At 32.3% G+C, this 25,211-nt stretch overlaps 1 protein-coding gene across 1 annotated transcript in view; it reads right to left on the minus strand.

The window, feature by feature from the left end:
• Positions 1-2,463: 2,463 nt before the first annotated feature.
• Positions 2,464-25,211, minus strand: part of LOC128170918 (neurogenic locus notch homolog protein 2-like) — a 658,320-nt gene continuing 635,572 nt past the window's right edge. The window contains exons 42-53 of the mRNA XM_052836668.1: positions 25,055-25,192; positions 24,243-24,380; positions 24,005-24,136; positions 23,097-23,228; positions 22,353-22,490; positions 19,544-21,070; positions 19,306-19,397; positions 18,967-19,048; positions 11,843-13,363; positions 11,605-11,696; positions 11,068-11,149; positions 2,464-4,219 (exon numbers count right to left, since the gene is read on the minus strand). Coding sequence (XP_052692628.1) covers positions 20,850-21,070; positions 22,353-22,490; positions 23,097-23,228; positions 24,005-24,136; positions 24,243-24,380; positions 25,055-25,192 — 899 coding nt within the window. The 3' untranslated portion in view covers positions 2,464-4,219; positions 11,068-11,149; positions 11,605-11,696; ... (2 more) ...; positions 19,306-19,397; positions 19,544-20,849. The remainder of the gene's footprint in view (positions 4,220-11,067; positions 11,150-11,604; positions 11,697-11,842; positions 13,364-18,966; positions 19,049-19,305; positions 19,398-19,543; positions 21,071-22,352; positions 22,491-23,096; positions 23,229-24,004; positions 24,137-24,242; positions 24,381-25,054; positions 25,193-25,211) is intronic.

Here is a 25,211-nt window from a genome sequence, read left to right on the forward strand (position 1 = left end):
GACACATTAACAAGGTAAGTTTCAATTCATTGGCAAATACAGACATCATCCACTAAACATGACACATTAACAAGGTAAGTTTCAATTCATTGGCAAATACAGACATCATCCACTAAACATGACACATTAAGAAGGTTAGTTTCAATTCATTGGCAAATACAGACATCATCCACTAAACATGACACATTAACAAGGTAAGTTTCAATTCATTTGCAAATACAGACATCATCAACATCGTGAAATCTTACTTTGCTAATCATTGAATTGATTTTGTTTTATATTAGACAATGATTTTAACATGTTTTGCCTTTAGAGGGTGACTTTCGGTTTTTCAACTGTAGTTTTAAATGTATGATCGCATGTTGTTTCTTTCAATTGATTCTGATAAGGGTTAATTTGTTTAACCCCTAAGTGCAATAATTTACGCTAATTAGCGTACCAAAATAGAATTTTCCAATTCGGTGATTTAAATAGACTCCATGGAAATTGTGACTGATAAAATTAAAGAAATCGTCTCTAGTTTCTCTAGAGTTCAAACTGGTTTTTTGTAACAAATCAATTGTTTTCCAATGTTTATCGGATGGTTTGCTCAAAACAGGAAGTTTAAAATCAGCTTGTCATTTTTTTTTTGTTTTTACATAGTTTTATTATGACCTGTTATCATTGAAAAAATCATATGTTTTTAGAATTTAAATATAATCTTATGTCAATGTACCGTGAAAAGTTTTCATTTTTCCATGAAGGTAGCTAGCATTGCGGAGAACATAATGCATTATCCGCATAATCGAGTCATCGTATTTTGTCAGAGAGGTTTCTGTCCATATATTAAAATCATTCCATTATCTTAATCATACATAGGCTTTTGTTTATCATTATTCATATATAGCGATAAATAAGACTGACATTACCGACATTCAGCACGATATCTATGCTACAGAGAAAGAAGATATCTATTTATTAATAGGTGGAACGTAACCTTATATTCACTGACGTTTGACGACAGCCCTTGTGGTACATGTAGATTTCATTGTAGATTAAATTCGGCTAGAGAACGTTTTATTTCAGGCAAAGTTATGTACAACTTTAAAACATAAGACCACATAAAAAAAGGCCATTTTTTTATAAATAGTTTGTTTAAAATTCAACGGAATTTAAAGCAGTATTCCGAAGCATGAGAGTGTATATATCATAGGGGTATTATCGTTTTGAAACCGGATCTTTTGTATTTTTGTTTTGTCTCGTTTCAGATTATTAGGATCCGGTTTTTTTTTCTGTATTTATGTTCTGTTCAATTGTTCAGGCACGTAGCATGACTAAGCTAACTGGCTATTTACATTGGGTTTTTCCTGAACTGGGGGTATTTTCATTTAGATTATTATTAAATGAAGAGATATGCCCGACTTATATTCATAGTTGATGATAAATTCAAACTGTTTATCTATTTATTAATAGATGGAATGTGACCTTATCTTCACTGACGTTTGACGACAGCCCCTGTGGTACATGTAGATGTCATTGTAGCTCACATCCGGATAGTGATCGTTTTAATCCAGTCAAAGTTATGTACAACTTTATGACCTGAGACCACGTTAAAGAATTTCAGTTTTTTTTATAGATAGTTTGTTTAAAATTCATAACTACTTAAGCAGTATTCCAAAGTTAAAGAATGTATATATCATAGGGGTAATATAGTTTTGAAACCGGATCCTTTGTATTTACGTTTTGTCTCTTTTCAGGTGATTTAAACCTGGTTTTATCAAAAAAAAGTATGCTGTTGCTCTCCGGATACAGTGTATTTTAAAGGAATACTTTGATGAATCGGTGTGGTACACATACTATATTGGAGTTTGACAATTTTTTTTTTGCCTTTTATTTACTAAAATCAAAATGACAAAACCGATTAAAATACTTCGGGCTTCTTATTTTATGTGAATATTTAATGAATATTATCCACTGCGTCATGATGATTTTTTATATAGAAGATATATCCTATTTTTTGTATACGTCCACAGATATTGACTGGACAAACACTCTGCTTATAAATTGTCACCGCCTTGGTGCAACCTCCAGCGACAAAGCAACACATTAAAGAAACTAAAACGTTAGAAGTTTTAAATAGTTGGTATTTACACGGAAATACTTTCATGTATAAATTAAATGTTTAATCTGTGAAAAATTTCAATGGGCTCATTATTTATCCGACTTGGCTTTCTTATATAACTTTTCCATATTTTCCTAATTCCAAAAAAAATGAACAACAAAGAAAAAACTACTGGTGTAATTGTTTTTAATTTTTTTTTCTATTTTTTATATAAAACGTATCACAAACCCTTTGACATAGTTAAAATTGAAAATGATGGATGAACATAGTGTGGATTGAACATTAAAATACTTGAAACCAAAATTATTTTGATTTTGACCTATTTTCTTTTGCATATGATATTCAGATAAACAGTCTTGTAATAAAACAGCACCCGTTTTATTTTACATATGCTTTCAAAGTATATCATTATTATAAAAAAATTCTAATAAAGAATAAAACATTTACCAAAACAGAAAGCAGGATTGATAATGCGTTTGTGGCATACTTCTTAAGTTAACAATAAAGTGATATACGAGATATTCGTATGTAAACCACAATTAACGTCATAATTTTTTTTATGTTCCTTAGCTTTTATGTTCTAGCCAAGGACATTGAGCTTGTTTTTGCTTAAGCAGGCATAAAAAAGAACACATGTGTAAGAATAAAAAACTGTCATTTATTTAGTAAATGACGAAAAGATACCGTATATACAAAATAGGGGGCATTCAAAAACATGTTACATAGTCTATCAACATATACAAAAAATACATGACAGACCCCCTACTGTGGTCACATAAGTAAAAACAAACATCCAAAAAAACTGCCTGCCCACAAAAAGGTGGGTAGAAAAAAAAAAAAAAAACTAGGCCAAAAATTACAAATATAAATATAAACTATCTAAGGAGGTATAAGGGGTGGACGGTGGGTACAAATTTCACTGCACAGCAATTGCGTGACTTCTTGTTCAAAAAACACAACATAGGGGCTGAAGGACTAGAAATTTTATGTAACACATGTACAAAAAATACATGACAGACCCCTACTGTAGACGCATAAGTAAAAACAAGCATAAAAAAACCTGCCTGCCCACAAAAAAGGTGGGTAAAAAACCAAAAAACTAGGCCACCAAACCGCCCACCCGAAGGCTGCTTGGCAAGGAGTATAATAAAACAAAAGCAGCAAATGAAAATGTATAAACATAAATCCAGATTAAATTCTGAACATAAGAGGTGAAGAGTAGAGATCTAATCAGACAACCGGTATAACAATATATTTGCAGAATAACATTTGTATAAAAGGCCAACGATGAAGGCAGACTAATTTCATTCTGACATTGATAGTTGGATACCTCTCAATAAATAATACAAATACTCAGAATAGATGAGGGCAAAATAATATACATTTCGCCATTCACAATAGAACTGATTCAGCCCTGCAAACCAAAGCAACAAAGATAGACCATACATGCTAAGGATGTCTACTTTGATTTTCATTGGTAATTACAAATAACATTAGATAACACAAAATTAAAATTACACAGTATCTAAAAGGACAAAATTAAAGCTATGTTCTGTTCAGAGCAGAACAACGACAAAAAGCATCATACGCTGTATGAACGGCAGTCACATATCCGGTAAGGCAGCAAGGTGAAATATATATATATATATATATATATATATATATATATATATATATATATATATATATATATATATATATATATATATATATATATATTGCAAGAAAAATGTAAAAGGGGCACATAATTTGGTTATATAAAGGGAATATATATTTAGTTAAATCCTATTTTTTTTTACAAATGAGCATCAAATGACTTCATTGATATAGATATTCATGTAACTATAACAATCATATTTGTAACCACAGTTGGCTTTTCAAAATACTGCTTTAAATGATCCCATACGTAATTACTTAGTTCGGAGAAGGAAAACAAGCAACATTATGCATTCTGAGAATATTTTTCAAAAATTGTGTACAGTTTTGACAGCGACAGTTTGATCGTAGAACTCCATAGCATAAATCTACATTTGATATAAGGAAGAGCATTGTTTTAAGAGAGCGGATCTTCAGGTGTTCTTTGATATCCACCACGATACAGTTAGGATGTACTTCTCCCTGTATATGACAGAAATAAAGATTATTTCAATATTGTATGTATATAAGCGTTTTCCTGACAGTTAGAGCATGCACATCTATAAGACATGGAGCGATTTGAAATGAATTGAATTAAACTGAATTGAATTATCAAGTGATGAACAATTACGTGTAAATATTAAAAGGGATAATATTGAGATAAATTGAGATGTATTATAGTTTTCTTTTCTTTATTCCATAGAGAAAACAATAATTAACTTGCCATTTTATTATTTCTGAACTTCTGTATGATGTTTAAAGACTTTGCTTCAACGATGAAATTATCTGAAACTGATCGCTACACTAGTTGTAAAAATGGAACCATTTATATGCTATATTCCAGAATTTGAAAATATATTGTGTTTATTAAGGTCTTCCGTTTCCAACGGAAGACCTTTCTATTATTGTGCGGGAAAGATTATTTTTCTTTTTTTTTTTTTTCTTCCTAGACGCGAACTTTGAGGCTTCATATCTTGCTTATTTCTGAACGGTTTTTGCTCAAATTGTCAGGGCTAATGTACTTTACAAAACACTATCTGAAGCAATTCATAAAATTTAGAATTCCCTTTCCGTTAAAGAGTTATTTCCCTTTTAAAATTTTTTAGGGCCTTTTGTTTCCAGACAAAGGCTCCGAGACTATGATAGCAGGGAATGGGAATCCAACGAATTTGAATAACAGAGACATTGTAGTTGTGCACATCTGTTTTTGTTTTTAGATTACGTTTTTTATTTAGGAAAAGGTAGGGGATCAAAAAACAGGATTCAAAAAAGTGCGAAAATTTAGACATATTTTCCTTTATATCTTTTAAACGAAAAATATTTTGTTAAGACATGTAGAATAAAAGTTGTGCAAAATATAGAGGGCTTTCATTTGACACCAATAAAAAAGTACTGGCCCCTTAAATTAAGGGCCAATGGCCCCTAAAAAATTTTGCTTAATAACTCAAAAACGGTTAGGATTTTGATATGGCTGTCGCTGGAAAAGTTGTTTGTTGGGATCTCATAAAGGTCGTTACAATGTTATTTTGTATGTGATTTGTGTAGTATTAGTATAAAAAATTTTACATGTTAACATGTACCTGTTTTCATTTGACAAGTTAACGAAAGTCTTTGCGCGTACAACACGCATAAAGTCACCGCAGAAAGTATGCTGGTTTATACAAACGGCATTAATTCATAAGAATTTTTTTTTTAGAATACGTGCTTTTTTTAGGAGTTTAAGTCATTGTTGTTAACTGGTTAGGTTCTTATAATGCTCAACCCTTAAAAACGGGATTTTGAAAACATATCATTGTTTTTCTTTTCTAGTAAACCACAAAATATGGAATTAAAAAAAATCTATGCATTACATTTTAGTTATTAATCCATACATTTAAAATCTACCTTGAATCAGAGCTGGTGTGTACCATTACGTAAGCTCTCCCTCGCCCGCGGCCGAGAAAATCGGTCACCATGGTCGCGGCTGGACTACCTAGCGGTCAGGGGTTATCTAATACACGAGAGTTGCGTCTCTCATATATGAGTTTATTTATCCGCAAACCCAAGAATTTTTTTCGTTTTGATTACACATGTTTTTTTATGGATTAAACGATTGGGTGTCAATTAAGAAATCGTTCAGTTAATTAATAACAGCAATGTCATTCTCAATCTAAAGCAATAATAGATATAGATAAATTGTGGGTTTTAAGTTTAAAATAAATAACTTCTATTTGATAGAGTAAGGTCATTATACTGCAATTTTCAAGGCTTACTGGGTTCTGAGCTGTGTGGGTCTGTGCGTTGTACCTTTACGTAATCTATCGTTCGCCCACGGCCGAGGATCTCAGCCACGGCTGCACTACATAGCGGTTATTTATACACAAGATTCGCACACCGAGACGCACACTTCCATGCATATGAACGTGTTTGAGTTAATATAGTCGTAAATACAAGAACTGTTTTAATTTTATGTTATAAAAGTTTGTCCATTTTGTATTTATTTAATTAAATTTGAGTGTAAATGAATATTAATGAACGATATTACTCCAAATCGGAAACATCGTCAGACATAAATTGATGGTTGGTTTGTTTATATAAAATATTTTATAAACTGTACAAATAATGTTTTAAATCAACAACAACAACCCCCCCCCCCTAAATATTAAACATTTAAATGATGATCATCCATCGCCCATGGCTGAGGAGATCCGGCACGATTGGACAAGTGATCCGCGGTCGGTTCGTGATCTTGTACCTTATCACGCGTTCATGTTTCATATTTTGGCATTTTGCACGGAACCAACTATATTTTATTATGTTCTCAACTATTATTTTGGTTTAAGATGAAAAGATAAATTTATTTTACTTGTACAGTTGATTAAGCATTGGTGTATACGATAGCGTACAAGGTAATTTAAAATCAAATCAAATTATAATCAAAGTTCCATGTTACGTGTTTGCGGTAGGTGCTAGCACGATAAAAGAATGTCCTGAGTTGAGGCATTCGATGATTATTTAAAAGAATATTCACATGAGTTTTAAACAACTTTAGATTAGATTCTATCGGTCACATATTAATCACTTCTGTAGTTTTTCTACATGTTCGTTTCATTATGGAAGCGAACTCATTGCTGCCCCCCGCCCCCTCCTCCCGCCCCGCTGACAGGAGCTCGCGCTGTATTTATTTTTTTTTGGCGAAACGATATCAAGATCTGTCGAAAATCATTTTTGGTGGCTTCTTCTTGTTTTACTTTCCCAACCGTTTGTTTATTCGGTCAGTCTGTGTTAAATCAATCGCCACGTGCGACCGAGAATCTAGTGTCGCTTCAGCGCACACAGCTCAGAACATATATAGCCCCGGGTCATCAATTGTTATGTAATTGAGTAACAGTTGGAATGGTGCTTTTACTACATAAAATATAAATAAAAAATCATCCAGAAAAAATGTTACCGTAACTCAATAGTCAATACCAAAAATAAAAATCCGTATGATTACAAACTGAAATCGGTTTTTCAGTATTCGGCGGGATTTGATTTTTCTTTTAACATTAGTATTTTTATTGGTTTCAGAGAATACGATGTAAAAATACAAACAGGAAATTAATCTAATATTATTTACATTGATAATGTTGAAAAATATTTAAAATTAAATTAGTCACATTCGTTAGAAAACAATGTTATACAAACATCCGATAATTTTTTTTCCTATGTCGTATCATTCGCGTAAATAAATATGTTCTGTACATATCCATGTACCTCAGAAAAAATTCAAATGATTAAACAAAAAAGAAAGTTGTAATTACTATTTCGGATTTTTTTCAAAGTAATTTAACATTGTATTGAAAGAACAAGAAATAAAAATGATTTAAATTTTTGACTCAATCTTCGTATATATTACCGGCGCTCCTTACATGTATAACGGCGTACAGTGTATATAGATTATCATGATCTATTTGAATTAAGTTCCATTCGTAAAGATTCCCATAATAATTAATTGCATGACTGTGTACATTGTAGGCAAATCCCTGTGCGTTAATTACGTCTTGTTTTCCGTTAACAGTGGTTTAAGTAATTAAAATAATTACTTGTAAAAATATCTATAATCGGGATTCCAAAGAACTTACTTACCGCAATTCATAGAAATGATCAGTATGTTTTTCTTTCTATGTTTACATTTAATTTTGTTCAATTAATTAATAAATTTTCTATCATTTAAATTGTGTGCTTCATCAAATACTGATTCCAATTACCTTGAAGTCATTAATTTTTCCATTGGCTATTGACAAAAAAAGAGACACTTGACCATCCAATGAAAACAAATACACAGAGTTTGATTGACAGGTTCAGCCAGGTGCAGGTCTCACCCGATGTCCGAGGTTATGTGTGCCGCGAGTGGTCTCAATAAGAGTTATCGATGTAAATAAATTAAAAAAGATACATGCTTATCAAAACATGCTCGTGTAAGTTAAAGTTGATTAAGGCTTGTTCTAACAGAAATCATGTTTTGCTAACTGTATTTAATATTTTTTATGTATAGCGAATTTTAATATTGTACAGTCATTTTACCGGTAACGAATCAGTATGCGGTGTCTCGTGTATGCAACTATTATTATCGGAATTCCAAATGTTTTTATTTTTTGTTTAAATCGCGTTTCTTTGTCCTTCTAAACTGTATCAAACTTTCGAAAATATAAAGGATGAATTACGGAGACAGTAATTTCAACACCCCCTCCAGTTTCCTAGTTTTGAATTCGTTTCCCAGTATCGAATAAGCGCCCTTTATCTCTTCTGACCGAATATTTTGAGGCAAATTAATTTCAAAAATATACTAGAGGTACATGTTAATGGACTTATAAATGAACAAGGAAAAACAATTGTGGGAATATGTCATTTTAAACAAATTATATGATCGTTATTTTTATCATACCGTTTTCCGGTCAAATTGAAACTGGACTTGAACATTTTTCATTTCCGTTACTTTATAATATTGAATTTTCATAAAAACACTTTATAGTAGTAATTGATGATAAGTAGTTGCCATTTTCCTTTGTTTTTCCCGTATATCTATCAATTTTTGCAGCCAAATAATACTTCTGTCGCAATGAACCGTAACTAGGAAAACTACACGTGGTTCTATTTGAAGTCGTAATTTCATTCAAAGCTCCATTATTATTTGATATGATGTAGTATCTTTTTAAATGAATTATATTTACTAATTATTCACTAAATAGGGATCAATAACAAACTTATTTTCATAGTTAGGCTTTCGTTTTTTCTGCTTTGAACATCCGGCAGCTCATATCTGGGGCACATTTTTAATTTGTAAACAATTCGGTAAATAATCGTGCAAATGGCAAACAACTTCACGCACTGATATAATATTTATTTCTGTGTTATAATCACCTAGCTAGAATTTTTTTAAACCTCAACTTTGTCTTCCACCAATAATTTTTCTAAAAATTATTCGATACTGGCAAATATTCGTTACCGGTAAAACTGTACCAGTACTGAAACATCGTATAAAAACGTTATATATACATGTACTCTGTAACTAGTCGTCATTTAATACATATACCTTTCTTTTGTTTGTTAAAAATAAATTCAGTTTTGTAAAAAGATAAGTATATCATTTCTTCTAGATTTTTTTTCTTCATGAAAATACCTACAAGAGAGTTTTGCCAATCACAAACAGTTTAAAGTACATGTAATGTAAAACACGGGCTCCATTTTGAAACAAATTGTCAGAGAGTTCCGAATGAAATCTGATAAACGTTTCACATGGTTCACGCACGCTTTGCTCGAAACGATTTAAACGCATTGTCCGAAATTCTGCACGCTTTGTCCGAAACGCTAAACGGTTTACACGAAACGCTTCACGATTCACACGAAACGCTAAACGGTTAATACGAAACGTTTTTCGCACGTAAGTCGCACGCTTTTTTTGTTGCAGTAGTACGTTTCAGGGTCTGTAAATTTTGTCAGCACGCAACAATTCTAAATTGCACATTGTCTTCAAAAATTTACAAATATTTGAATAAAGAAGTTATCTTAGAGAAAAGGTTACGTGTTTTGTAAACGGGTTCGGTTTAAAAAAAAAACACCACAATTCCTGACATGACACATGAGTACATACTGTTTATTACAATGCTTGCTACCCTCTGAAAATTTAACTCGCCATTAAATATCTCATTTTTTTAAATAATGTTTGTTCCGATTACATAAACTGTGTGCGACAAATAGTTTTCCTAAAACATTTTCTTATTATACCCCCCGCAAACAAAGTTTTTTTTTTTTTGGGGGGGGGGGGGTATATAGGAATCACCTTGTCCGTCCGTCTGTCTGTCTGTCTGTCTGTCCGTCTTGTCTGTGCAATTGTGTCCGGTCTATATCTTTCTTATGGAGATACATTGGAAGTTCTTACTTCACACAAAGATTGTTTATGACCTAAGGGTGTGTCATGACCTTGACCCAAGGTCATTCGGGCAAGGTCAAGGTCACTGGCAGAAAAAGTGCAAAATTCGTGTCCGGTCCATATCTTTCTTATGGGGAAACATTGGAAGTTCTTACTTCACACAAAGATTGCTTTTGACCTAAGGGTGTGTCATGACCTTGATCCAAGGTCATTCGGGCAAGGTCAAGGTCACTGGCAGAAAAAGTGCAAAATTCGTGTCCGGTCCATATCTTTCTTATAGGGAAACATTGGAAGTTCTTACTTCACACAAAGATTGCTTATGACCTTAGGGTGTGTCATGGCCTTGACCCAAGGTCATTCGGGCAAGGTCAAGGTCACTGGCAGAAAAAGTGCAAAACTCGTGTCTGGTCCATATCTTTCTTATGGGGAAACATTGGAAGTTCTTACTTCACACAAAGATTGCTTATGATTAAAGGGTGTGTCATGACCTTGACCCAAGGTCAATTGAGAAAGTTCAAGGTCATTGTTTCATAAAAGCTAAATTCTGTCTGTGTCATGTCTTATTAATGGAAATATTAGAAGCTAAAAATTAGCAGTTTCCAAAAATAAAGCAGTTGTTATTTATAAAAAATGGACAGTGAAATAGATTCATCCAATATTTTCTATAATAGCAAAAATACACGCGTAATGATTTTTTTCTTAGCGGGGGGTATCAATTGTGAGCTTGCTCACAGTACCTCTAGTTTTTTTTTTCAAAACACGTTTTATATGCAGGCTTTCAATCACAACACGTTTTTATAACAAAAGCAGAACTGAAAGTTAATAATTATAATCGTTTGACACCATATCACATATATTTTCAACTCGCAGCAACAACGGAAGACCTACTCGTGGCTTTGCCACGAGCTCTGCTCTAGTTTTATTTATTTTGTTTGCTTACCAACTCAACATGGCTGGTTTCTTAGGAAGTGTCATCCTTCTTTTGCGACCAAATTACTCCCTAGGTGTGTACGGTGAACGGACTGTGTGGCAATGGAGAATCGACAAATAAGTAAACATGTCAAACATTAATCTGAATTTATAAGATTTTAAACAAGACAGTTGCGACTTGTAAATGTTTAATCAGCCAAATCGAACAAGCAACGGAAAATAATGTTCTTGCTAAAGGTAAATATTTTTCAACGTGATGTTTTATGTTAAGTTACATGTACATCTACATTTACAGTATAAAAGGTAGATTTCAAGTGTTTTTTTTTCTAAGAGCGACGCCGCCTTATCCTTACAGCCATGCAGCAACAGGCATTTGAATATTTATTCATTACTCAAAATACATCATGACATATTTAGTGATAATGTATGATAATAAATTATAAAAAAAAAACACAATTACATTTATTTTTAACCACAAACATTTTTCATAGTTCGATTGAAACAATTAGAAGTATTTTTTTTAACGCGTTGTTTACCACAAACTTACCACAAGCGTTAGGTGTTTCTTGTTGTCTGTCGTCGATTTGCAGGTTACATTCATCCGGTATTATCGAAAGATGGTGTCAGATGACGAAATCTCTGATAAATAAATGTTGAGTATTAAACATTTGATTCAGTATTTGACCTGCAACCATTCTTTGAAATAGCTGCTTAACGAGAAAAGAAGTATTTGTATAAACATAAATTGAGCATTTACTAAATAGTTTTGCAATAAAATTGATTACCAGCGGGTTTGCTGGTGTAATGGATATCAACGTTATAAGTTAGTACTTATCTCTTCAAAGGTTGGTGATTTCCCTCAGTGAGTAACCTCTTTGAAAACGTGATTTGAAAAAAAAATTGAACAGAGAGCGGTTGATATTGTTGAACAAAAAGAACCTAAAATACGTTTCTTTACATTAATATACGTTGCTTTACTTTTTTGAGTTGTTAATTACATTATTAACAATGTCAATATATAAACACCACGCTACTTTGTTAAAAAAAATATATATGATATTCTTAAATAAAATAATCTCTAAATTAACATATTATCTTACAAAAATATATATAAAATCTCAAAATGTATGTATCATGACATTAAAAAAATAAATAGGTATAAGATAATGTAAAGTTATCAATGGCAAATCAGATAAAATTAGGTTGTATAAAATTCTAAAAATTAAAGCAAAATTGTTCATGTTTAGTCACAATTGCGCACTTTAAATATTATAATATGAAAAAAAAAACCTTTTTAGGTTGTAATCAGCACAATCAAAAAGGTTTTTTTTAATCAAAGTTGCATTACTTACCAATTGAGCAATTCTTGTTCTTTTATCTGCTAAATACCTACCAGTTATACCTCAAGGATACATGTGTCATATTTGAAAAAAAACGCGTACAGTGAATTCCCGAATCGATAATTTCATATTATAAAGGCAGATTGGATTTACATCATTTCGCTCTCTCTCTCTCTCTCTCTCTCTCTCTCAGTTTCTCTGCCTCCGTCCCTCTATGTTTTTTATTGTTTGTTTGTTTTGTTTTGTTTTGTGGACACTAGTTGTTTGTTACTGGTGTAATATTGACCAACAGCACATTCTTTGATATACGTCCAACATTAACTGGACACAAACTGATACACTTTTAAAGATCCGCGACGTTGTTGAAGTGAGATTTAGTATTTGTCAGTTGTATTAGGCAAATGGATTTTTCTGATGCACCATTACCACAGTTATATGAATGCAGAGTAAAGTTGTGACCTTCATAATGACTTTCATTTCCTTTTGTGTAAAGACTTTGTGAATCTGCTTACAGTGTTTATGTTGAGGTGTATAAACTTAGGAGTGTATCAACATATCTATTATTTGAAACGTTGTTATTACCTACCATATATCAAACTGCAAAGGCATAAATCATGATTAGTAATGCTTTAAACATGTTCAAAACATAAAATCAATTAAACCTGTTTCGAGTATTAACAAATCTGTTGGAGATCTATCCTGCATCAATGATTTGAAGTCACTTATAACTGAAAAAGGTATATCGTCAAACAAATATAGCTACTATGGATATGTAATATGAATAAAGTTGTATCATATCAACAACATAGACGGATTCTATGCAAGCTAACCTACCTATATCACAATAGTCCCCCATCCAGCCTGGATTACATCCTCTGTCACACACACCATTCACATTGTTGCAGCCCGTACAGTTGTCGTTACATACACCGGTACAATCTTGTCCGAAGAATCCATACGGACAGGCTATTTGTAAATGCATCAAATTAAATATCTAATCTGATCTATTAAAAGCATCCATAACTACAATCATGTGTGTTTTATAAGTTGCATTTAATTCAGGAATAAGGTATCTTTGTTTGAATATAACTAGACTTTGACCCGTGCGTGCACGGGTTGACATTGCATATCGGATATTGTCAAGTTGTCAAAAGTAAGTACTTACATTTAGTTGACATGTATATTTGTTTTTTTCATACTTTTTCTCATAAGAAATCATTAATATATATGAGCAGAATATATAGCAAAAGTCCAATGAAAATTTACCCGTATTTGTTTTATCATTTCTGAGTTTATTCATGCAGATGTGATATTGTGGAAACATAAACTAAAGACCCCGTTAGGTCAATGTATTGCGCGAGCGCAAGATTGTAAAATCCAAAAAATCCATGCGATTTCCGGGATTTTTTGAGGAATTTTCGTTGATAATTAATTAGCGAAGCTTAACTGAGAAAAAATAAAAACAAATTGGTAATCTTCAAGTACCAATGATGTTTAAAATATATAAAACAAAATACAGTATTCTTCCGATTTCTCGTAATCTATCGTTCGCCCACGGCCGAGGATCTCAGCCACGGCTGCACTACATAGCGGTTATTTATACACAAGATTCGCACACCGAGACGCACACTTCCATGCATATGAACGTGTTTGAGTTAATATAGTCGTAAATACAAGAACTGTTTTAATTTTATGTTATAAAAGTTTGTCCATTTTGTATTTATTTAATTAAATTTGAGTGTAAATGAATATTAATGAACGATATTACTCCAAATCGGAAACATCGTCAGACATAAATTGATGGTTGGTTTGTTTATATAAAATATTTTATAAACTGTACAAATAATGTTTTAAATCAACAACAACAACCCCCCCCTAAATATTAAACATTTAAATGATGATCATCCATCGCCCATGGCTGAGGAGATCCGGCACGATTGGACAAGTGATCCGCGGTCGGTTCGTGATCTTGTACCTTATCACGCGTTCATGTTTCATATTTTGGCATTTTGCACGGAACCAACTATATTTTATTATGTTCTCAACTATTATTTTGGTTTAAGATGAAAAGATAAATTTATTTTACTTGTACAGTTGATTAAGCATTGGTGTATACGATAGCGTACAAGGTAATTTAAAATCAAATCAAATTATAATCAAAGTTCCATGTTACGTGTTTGCGGTAGGTGCTAGCACGATAAAAGAATGTCCTGAGTTGAGGCATTCGATGATTATTTAAAAGAATATTCACATGAGTTTTAAACAACTTTAGATTAGATTCTATCGGTCACATATTAATCACTTCTGTAGTTTTTCTACATGTTCGTTTCATTATGGAAGCGAACTCATTGCTGCCCCCCGCCCCCTCCTCCCGCCCCGCTGACAGGAGCTCGCGCTGTATTTATTTTTTTTTGGCGAAACGATATCAAGATCTGTCGAAAATCATTTTTGGTGGCTTCTTCTTGTTTTACTTTCCCAACCGTTTGTTTATTCGGTCAGTCTGTGTTAAATCAATCGCCACGTGCGACCGAGAATCTAGTGTCGCTTCAGCGCACACAGCTCAGAACATATATAGCCCCGGGTCATCAATTGTTATGTAATTGAGTAACAGTTGGAATGGTGCTTTTACTACATAAAATATAAATAAAAAATCATCCAGAAAAAATGTTACCGTAACTCAATAGTCAATACCAAAAATAAAAATCCGTATGATTACAAACTGAAATCGGTTTTTCAGTATTCGGCGGGATTTGATTTTTCTTTTAACATTAGTATTTTTATTGGTTTCAGAGAATACGATGTAAAAATACAAACAGGAAATTAATCTAATATTATTTACATTGATAATGTTGAAAAATATTTAAAATTAAATTAGTCACATTCGTTAGAAAACAATGTTATACAAACATCCGATAATTTTTTTTCCTATGTCGTATCATTCGCGTAAATAAATATGTTCTGTACATATCCATGTACCTCAGAAAAAATTCAAATGATTAAACAAAAAAGAAAGTTGTAATTACTATTTCGGATTTTTTTCAAAGTAATTTAACATTGTATTGAAAGAACAAGAAATAAAAATGATTTAAATTTTTGACTCAATCTTCGTATATATTACCGGCGCTCCTTACATGTATAACGGCGTACAGTGTATATAGATTATCATGATCTATTTGAATTAAGTTCCATTCGTAAAGATTCCCATAATAATTAATTGCATGACTGTGTACATTGTAGGCAAATCCCTGTGCGTTAATTACGTCTTGTTTTCCGTTAACAGTGGTTTAAGTAATTAAAATAATTACTTGTAAAAATATCTATAATCGGGATTCCAAAGAACTTACTTACCGCAATTCATAGAAATGATCAGTATGTTTTTCTTTCTATGTTTACATTTAATTTTGTTCAATTAATTAATAAATTTTCTATCATTTAAATTGTGTGCTTCATCAAATACTGATTCCAATTACCTTGAAGTCATTAATTTTTCCATTGGCTATTGACAAAAAAAGAGACACTTGACCATCCAATGAAAACAAATACACAGAGTTTGATTGACAGGTTCAGCCAGGTGCAGGTCTCACCCGATGTCCGAGGTTATGTGTGCCGCGAGTGGTCTCAATAAGAGTTATCGATGTAAATAAATTAAAAAAGATACATGCTTATCAAAACATGCTCGTGTAAGTTAAAGTTGATTAAGGCTTGTTCTAACAGAAATCATGTTTTGCTAACTGTATTTAATATTTTTTATGTATAGCGAATTTTAATATTGTACAGTCATTTTACCGGTAACGAATCAGTATGCGGTGTCTCGTGTATGCAACTATTATTATCGGAATTCCAAATGTTTTTATTTTTTGTTTAAATCGCGTTTCTTTGTCCTTCTAAACTGTATCAAACTTTCGAAAATATAAAGGATGAATTACGGAGACAGTAATTTCAACACCCCCTCCAGTTTCCTAGTTTTGAATTCGTTTCCCAGTATCGAATAAGCGCCCTTTATCTCTTCTGACCGAATATTTTGAGGCAAATTAATTTCAAAAATATACTAGAGGTACATGTTAATGGACTTATAAATGAACAAGGAAAAACAATTGTGGGAATATGTCATTTTAAACAAATTATATGATCGTTATTTTTATCATACCGTTTTCCGGTCAAATTGAAACTGGACTTGAACATTTTTCATTTCCGTTACTTTATAATATTGAATTTTCATAAAAACACTTTATAGTAGTAATTGATGATAAGTAGTTGCCATTTTCCTTTGTTTTTCCCGTATATCTATCAATTTTTGCAGCCAAATAATACTTCTGTCGCAATGAACCGTAACTAGGAAAACTACACGTGGTTCTATTTGAAGTCGTAATTTCATTCAAAGCTCCATTATTATTTGATATGATGTAGTATCTTTTTAAATGAATTATATTTACTAATTATTCACTAAATAGGGATCAATAACAAACTTATTTTCATAGTTAGGCTTTCGTTTTTTCTGCTTTGAACATCCGGCAGCTCATATCTGGGGCACATTTTTAATTTGTAAACAATTCGGTAAATAATCGTGCAAATGGCAAACAACTTCACGCACTGATATAATATTTATTTCTGTGTTATAATCACCTAGCTAGAATTTTTTTAAACCTCAACTTTGTCTTCCACCAATAATTTTTCTAAAAATTATTCGATACTGGCAAATATTCGTTACCGGTAAAACTGTACCAGTACTGAAACATCGTATAAAAACGTTATATATACATGTACTCTGTAACTAGTCGTCATTTAATACATATACCTTTCTTTTGTTTGTTAAAAATAAATTCAGTTTTGTAAAAAGATAAGTATATCATTTCTTCTAGATTTTTTTTCTTCATGAAAATACCTACAAGAGAGTTTTGCCAATCACAAACAGTTTAAAGTACATGTAATGTAAAACACGGGCTCCATTTTGAAACAAATTGTCAGAGAGTTCCGAATGAAATCTGATAAACGTTTCACATGGTTCACGCACGCTTTGCTCGAAACGATTTAAACGCATTGTCCGAAATTCTGCACGCTTTGTCCGAAACGCTAAACGGTTTACACGAAACGCTTCACGATTCACACGAAACGCTAAACGGTTAATACGAAACGTTTTTCGCACGTAAGTCGCACGCTTTTTTTGTTGCAGTAGTACGTTTCAGGGTCTGTAAATTTTGTCAGCACGCAACAATTCTAAATTGCACATTGTCTTCAAAAATTTACAAATATTTGAATAAAGAAGTTATCTTAGAGAAAAGGTTACGTGTTTTGTAAACGGGTTCGGTTTAAAAAAAAAACACCACAATTCCTGACATGACACATGAGTACATACTGTTTATTACAATGCTTGCTACCCTCTGAAAATTTAACTCGCCATTAAATATCTCATTTTTTTAAATAATGTTTGTTCCGATTACATAAACTGTGTGCGACAAATAGTTTTCCTAAAACATTTTCTTATTATACCCCCCGCAAACAAAGTTTTTTTTTTTTGGGGGGGGGGGTATATAGGAATCACCTTGTCCGTCCGTCTGTCTGTCTGTCTGTCTGTCCGTCTTGTCTGTGCAATTGTGTCCGGTCTATATCTTTCTTATGGAGATACATTGGAAGTTCTTACTTCACACAAAGATTGTTTATGACCTAAGGGTGTGTCATGACCTTGACCCAAGGTCATTCGGGCAAGGTCAAGGTCACTGGCAGAAAAAGTGCAAAATTCGTGTCCGGTCCATATCTTTCTTATGGGGAAACATTGGAAGTTCTTACTTCACACAAAGATTGCTTTTGACCTAAGGGTGTGTCATGACCTTGATCCAAGGTCATTCGGGCAAGGTCAAGGTCACTGGCAGAAAAAGTGCAAAATTCGTGTCCGGTCCATATCTTTCTTATAGGGAAACATTGGAAGTTCTTACTTCACACAAAGATTGCTTATGACCTTAGGGTGTGTCATGGCCTTGACCCAAGGTCATTCGGGCAAGGTCAAGGTCACTGGCAGAAAAAGTGCAAAACTCGTGTCTGGTCCATATCTTTCTTATGGGGAAACATTGGAAGTTCTTACTTCACACAAAGATTGCTTATGATTAAAGGGTGTGTCATGACCTTGACCCAAGGTCAATTGAGAAAGTTCAAGGTCATTGTTTCATAAAAGCTAAATTCTGTCTGTGTCATGTCTTATTAATGGAAATATTAGAAGCTAAAAATTAGCAGTTTCCAAAAATAAAGCAGTTGTTATTTATAAAAAATGGACAGTGAAATAGATTCATCCAATATTTTCTATAATAGCAAAAATACACGCGTAATGATTTTTTTCTTAGCGGGGGGTATCAATTGTGAGCTTGCTCACAGTACCTCTAGTTTTTTTTTTCAAAACACGTTTTATATGCAGGCTTTCAATCACAACACGTTTTTATAACAAAAGCAGAACTGAAAGTTAATAATTATAATCGTTTGACACCATATCACATATATTTTCAACTCGCAGCAACAACGGAAGACCTACTCGTGGCTTTGCCACGAGCTCTGCTCTAGTTTTATTTATTTTGTTTGCTTACCAACTCAACATGGCTGGTTTCTTAGGAAGTGTCATCCTTCTTTTGCGACCAAATTACTCCCTAGGTGTGTACGGTGAACGGACTGTGTGGCAATGGAGAATCGACAAATAAGTAAACATGTCAAACATTAATCTGAATTTATAAGATTTTAAACAAGACAGTTGCGACTTGTAAATGTTTAATCAGCCAAATCGAACAAGCAACGGAAAATAATGTTCTTGCTAAAGGTAAATATTTTTCAACGTGATGTTTTATGTTAAGTTACATGTACATCTACATTTACAGTATAAAAGGTAGATAGAAGTATTTTTTTTAACGCGTTGTTTACCACAAACTTACCACAAGCGTTAGGTGTTTCTTGTTGTCTGTCGTCGATTTGCAGGTTACATTCATCCGGTATTATCGAAAGATGGTGTCAGATGACGAAATCTCTGATAAATAAATGTTGAGTATTAAACATTTGATTCAGTATTTGACCTGCAACCATTCTTTGAAATAGCTGCTTAACGAGAAAAGAAGTATTTGTATAAACATAAATTGAGCATTTACTAAATAGTTTTGCAATAAAATTGATTACCAGCGGGTTTGCTGGTGTAATGGATATCAACGTTATAAGTTAGTACTTATCTCTTCAAAGGTTGGTGATTTCCCTCAGTGAGTAACCTCTTTGAAAACGTGATTTGAAAAAAAAATTGAACAGAGAGCGGTTGATATTGTTGAACAAAAAGAACCTAAAATACGTTTCTTTACATTAATATACGTTGCTTTACTTTTTTGAGTTGTTAATTACATTATTAACAATGTCAATATATAAACACCACGCTACTTTGTTAAAAAAAATATATATGATATTCTTAAATAAAATAATCTCTAAATTAACATATTATCTTACAAAAATATATATAAAATCTCAAAATGTATGTATCATGACATTAAAAAAATAAATAGGTATAAGATAATGTAAAGTTATCAATGGCAAATCAGATAAAATTAGGTTGTATAAAATTCTAAAAATTAAAGCAAAATTGTTCATGTTTAGTCACAATTGCGCACTTTAAATATTATAATATGAAAAAAAAAACCTTTTTAGGTTGTAATCAGCACAATCAAAAAGGTTTTTTTTAATCAAAGTTGCATTACTTACCAATTGAGCAATTCTTGTTCTTTTATCTGCTAAATACCTACCAGTTATACCTCAAGGATACATGTGTCATATTTGAAAAAAAACGCGTACAGTGAATTCCCGAATCGATAATTTCATATTATAAAGGCAGATTGGATTTACATCATTTCGCTCTCTCTCTCTCTCTCTCTCTCTCTCTCTCTCTCAGTTTCTCTGCCTCCGTCCCTCTATGTTTTTTATTGTTTGTTTGTTTTGTTTTGTTTTGTGGACACTAGTTGTTTGTTACTGGTGTAATATTGACCAACAGCACATTCTTTGATATACGTCCAACATTAACTGGACACAAACTGATACACTTTTAAAGATCCGCGACGTTGTTGAAGTGAGATTTAGTATTTGTCAGTTGTATTAGGCAAATGGATTTTTCTGATGCACCATTACCACAGTTATATGAATGCAGAGTAAAGTTGTGACCTTCATAATGACTTTCATTTCCTTTTGTGTAAAGACTTTGTGAATCTGCTTACAGTGTTTATGTTGAGGTGTATAAACTTAGGAGTGTATCAACATATCTATTATTTGAAACGTTGTTATTACCTACCATATATCAAACTGCAAAGGCATAAATCATGATTAGTAATGCTTTAAACATGTTCAAAACATAAAATCAATTAAACCTGTTTCGAGTATTAACAAATCTGTTGGAGATCTATCCTGCATCAATGATTTGAAGTCACTTATAACTGAAAAAGGTATATCGTCAAACAAATATAGCTACTATGGATATGTAATATGAATAAAGTTGTATCATATCAACAACATAGACGGATTCTATGCAAGCTAACCTACCTATATCACAATAGTCCCCCATCCAGCCTGGATTACATCCTCTGTCACACACACCATTCACATTGTTGCAGCCCGTACAGTTGTCGTTACATACACCGGTACAATCTTGTCCGAAGAATCCATACGGACAGGCTATTTGTAAATGCATCAAATTAAATATCTAATCTGATCTATTAAAAGCATCCATAACTACAATCATGTGTGTTTTATAAGTTGCATTTAATTCAGGAATAAGGTATCTTTGTTTGAATATAACTAGACTTTGACCCGTGCGTGCACGGGTTGACATTGCATATCGGATATTGTCAAGTTGTCAAAAGTAAGTACTTACATTTAGTTGACATGTATATTTGTTTTTTTCATACTTTTTCTCATAAGAAATCATTAATATATATGAGCAGAATATATAGCAAAAGTCCAATGAAAATTTACCCGTATTTGTTTTATCATTTCTGAGTTTATTCATGCAGATGTGATATTGTGGAAACATAAACTAAAGACCCCGTTAGGTCAATGTATTGCGCGAGCGCAAGATTGTAAAATCCAAAAAATCCATGCGATTTCCGGGATTTTTTGAGGAATTTTCGTTGATAATTAATTAGCGAAGCTTAACTGAGAAAAAATAAAAACAAATTGGTAATCTTCAAGTACCAATGATGTTTAAAATATATAAAACAAAATACAGTATTCTTCCGATTTCTCGGTATTAAAGACTAAAAATTCGAGTCTATTATTTTAATATAGTAGTATAGATGAGGTGATAATTTGGTTGGGCGTAATCAAATCCAATAGAGCCCGAAGGGCTTTATGATAGATTTATCACCTTATGATATTCATGGAATGATTCCTTATTACTTGAATTTTTATACTTTTAAGACATTGTTCGATTAAATATGTAATTATAAATAAGCAGACCCCCTCTGGGGCCCCAATTATACGTCATTTGAAGTTATGGGTTTTAAAATACAAAATCGATACGTAGTCTTATCACAGCCAAAAACAATGGAAAATGTAAATATATCCGTATACCATCTACCAGTGCCGTTATTCATAAAGTTTACATTTGACAGGATATGGGATACAGTATGCATGACACAGATAAATTTAAGATAGATAGTGAACTATTCCTTTTTAATCAATTAAATCCTGAAACGGACCATGGAATCAAAATCGTAATTAATTTAAAAATGTTTTGCAAATCGACCTGTAAAACGGTGAACAGTTTTCAAACATATTTTTAAAATATTTTTTTTTTATGCAAATACATGTTTAAAAAAGAGGTGATAATTTATCCTTTTCTTAAGAATATTTACTGACTATTAAATCAATGTATAAATAGCATTCTATATTAGACTAAATTAAATGAAAAGAAAATACATTTTTTTCAATATATACATTATAAAGGTGTACGTACGTGTTTTACACATATCGCCTTCATAACCAGCATCACATCCAGTTATGCAGGTTCCGTTGGTATGAACGCACGTGCTTTCGTTACGGCACTGACCACATACTTCGTTACAGTCAGCACCATGCAATCCATTGTCACAAGCTTTTGAATACAAAAAAAAAACCAATTAAAAAAAAATCATCATTATTTACCTTTAAAGTTTTTGTTTGTAAGAATTGGAAAGAATTGTTCATATGCGCTTGTAGTACACGCAAACGAGCATAAACTGTAATTGATTAGATGGTAAAAAAGACCGGTTAACCAGCTGAAAAATAATAATTCTTTTTCTCTCTGCGCATGCTATTTTAAAAGAATTCTTTGTAAGGATGAAATTTAATCATTGAGACTTCTGCCGAAAATGCTTTTTCAACGTGTCAGCTTGCTTTCTCAAAATTTCAGCTAGTGTTTTACTTAAAACGATTCTGAACTTTTCTATTTTAAATAAATGCATTCAATAATGAACACAGTTTAGCAAAAGACAGTTTTGCAACAACATATATTTGCCATTAACGCTAGATATTTGGAAAATCATATTCGATCAAACTTTGATGAGAATTTTAATACCTTAAAACAAACGTACAACGTGTTTTGTATATATAATACGGTTTGGCAAGCGAATTTTTAAATGTCTTCTTCATTTGTTGTATCGATATTGTTATATCAACAACGATGAAAACCATCAAATGCATGATCTGTGAAGTAGCATACCTTTATCACAGTAATCTCCCCTCCAACCTGGATGACATCCTCTGTCACACACACCATTCACATTGTTGCAGCCCGAACACGTGTCGTTACATTCATCAGTACAATCTTGTCCGAACAATCCATATGGGCAAGCTATGGTAAATAGGAGAAAAAAAATATTAAGCTTAATATACAGAAATATCACAATGCAAAAATTGCCCAGTATAGTTATGTTCAATTCATTGCCGATTAATTTTCTTTCTTATTTAACTTTTATTTTCACATAGTTACAGAACACTTCTTTAACAATTAGATAAGGTGAATCACAAAATACACGATAACCAACATAGTTTTTTATCTTAGCAAAACGAAAATGGTTATGTTTATGATGACAATTAGAATTCCCCCTTGTCAAGGATCATCACGTCTTTTGCTAAACCTCAATCTTTTCTATAGAAATTAAAATCGTGAGCCGCACAACACATTTACTGCAAGACGTCAACACCTTACGCATGGAAAAAAAGTCCCTTAAAGATAAACAACCATTCCTTTTCGAGCAAGTCTGTATCAATTCATGGAAAAAAAACATAAAACAGCATTAAATGCTTCACATTTAAAATTCTACACTTTTCAACTGAATAATTTCGTTACTTTTTCATTCTACGTCATTCATCCGCCTTATGCTACGTGATGTTTAATTATGACGCCTCTGGCGTAAGGACACACAGTGGAATATCACAAATTTATCCCATGAGTGATATCCACCGTATATTGAGATAAACATGATAAAACGAAATATCACATTTAAAATACTCCCTCTCTCAATTTTTTGCTTCATCCTTTTAAAACGTATGGCCATTAATATGTATTTAGCAAACAATTGATTATAAATTTACGTTCTATATATGAAAAGTTAAAGAAAAAGTCACCGTTTTCGCAGAAGTATCCTGTATACCCTTGGAGACATCCATATTCACACAGACCAGTGACATCATTACAACCTGCACAGTTTTCGAGACATTTTTTAATGCAGTTTTCTCCAAAAGACCCTTGCTGGCAAGCTAACAAAAAAAAATTAAATATAACTCTGCAAAAACTTCTTTCAAATAAAGATTTGTTCACAGGTTCATGTAATGCAACTTAAAAAGAAAACGCTTTTATACTCACGTGTTTTACACACGTCCCCTTGAAAGCCAGCAATACATCCTGTTAAACATGTTCCGTTTGTATGGAAGCATTGGTTTACGTCTCGACAGTGTCCACATGTTTCATTGCAGCCGACACCAAATGATCCTCTGTCACATTCTATGAATTAATTTCATCTTTGTTGAGTTACATATTTTAACAAATATTATTTTTGTAAATGAAAATAAATACAAATTATTAACTTACAAACTAAATTACAACATTTGATTTCAATTTTTTTTTATCCAAAGATCTTCTATCACATTTTATGATTCAATTTTATCTTTGTTAAATTATTGCTGTGTTACTTTAACCCACAAGAAATAAATTATTTATAAAACTTCCTTTTTTTTGTTATCTTTATTTCAATTTTAAGACATGTATACAAATACTATTCAAAATAAGATGTATTATAATGATCCTTTATTTGCCCATAATTTTATCTTGATATTGGTGATTGTTATAGTGCAATCCGATTTATGGAACACTACACTGTGGTTTAACGAATCCATATCACCACTCATTGAAACCGACGACGACCTGTGCAGGAATTATTGTGTATGTGCTTTTTATACAAAGGTTCTGTTTAATGACAAAGTTAAATTTAAAACTAAATTGATTCCTTACAAAATGTTTCGTTCATCATCGCATTGATTAGATCAAACGAGTCGTATTACGATCATTTGCATATTGCAACAACACGTATTTTGAAGTAATATATTCTATAATATCTTATTTAAGAGTTTAAAAGATACGTTTGATCACACCTCACAAGCCCTAACTCATAAACTCACGTGTTTTACATAATTTCCCCTGAAAACCAGCATCACATCCAGTCAAACATGTTCCGTTGATATTGGAACACTTGTCTACGTCACGACAGTGTCCACAGGATTCACTGCAGTTGTCACCAAATGACCCTTTATCACAAGCTTGTGAAAGTGCAAACGA

The sequence above is a fragment of the Crassostrea angulata genome, chromosome 2 (assembly GCF_025612915.1).
Source record: "Crassostrea angulata isolate pt1a10 chromosome 2, ASM2561291v2, whole genome shotgun sequence".
Classification (NCBI taxonomy): Eukaryota; Metazoa; Mollusca; class Bivalvia; order Ostreida; family Ostreidae; genus Magallana; species Magallana angulata.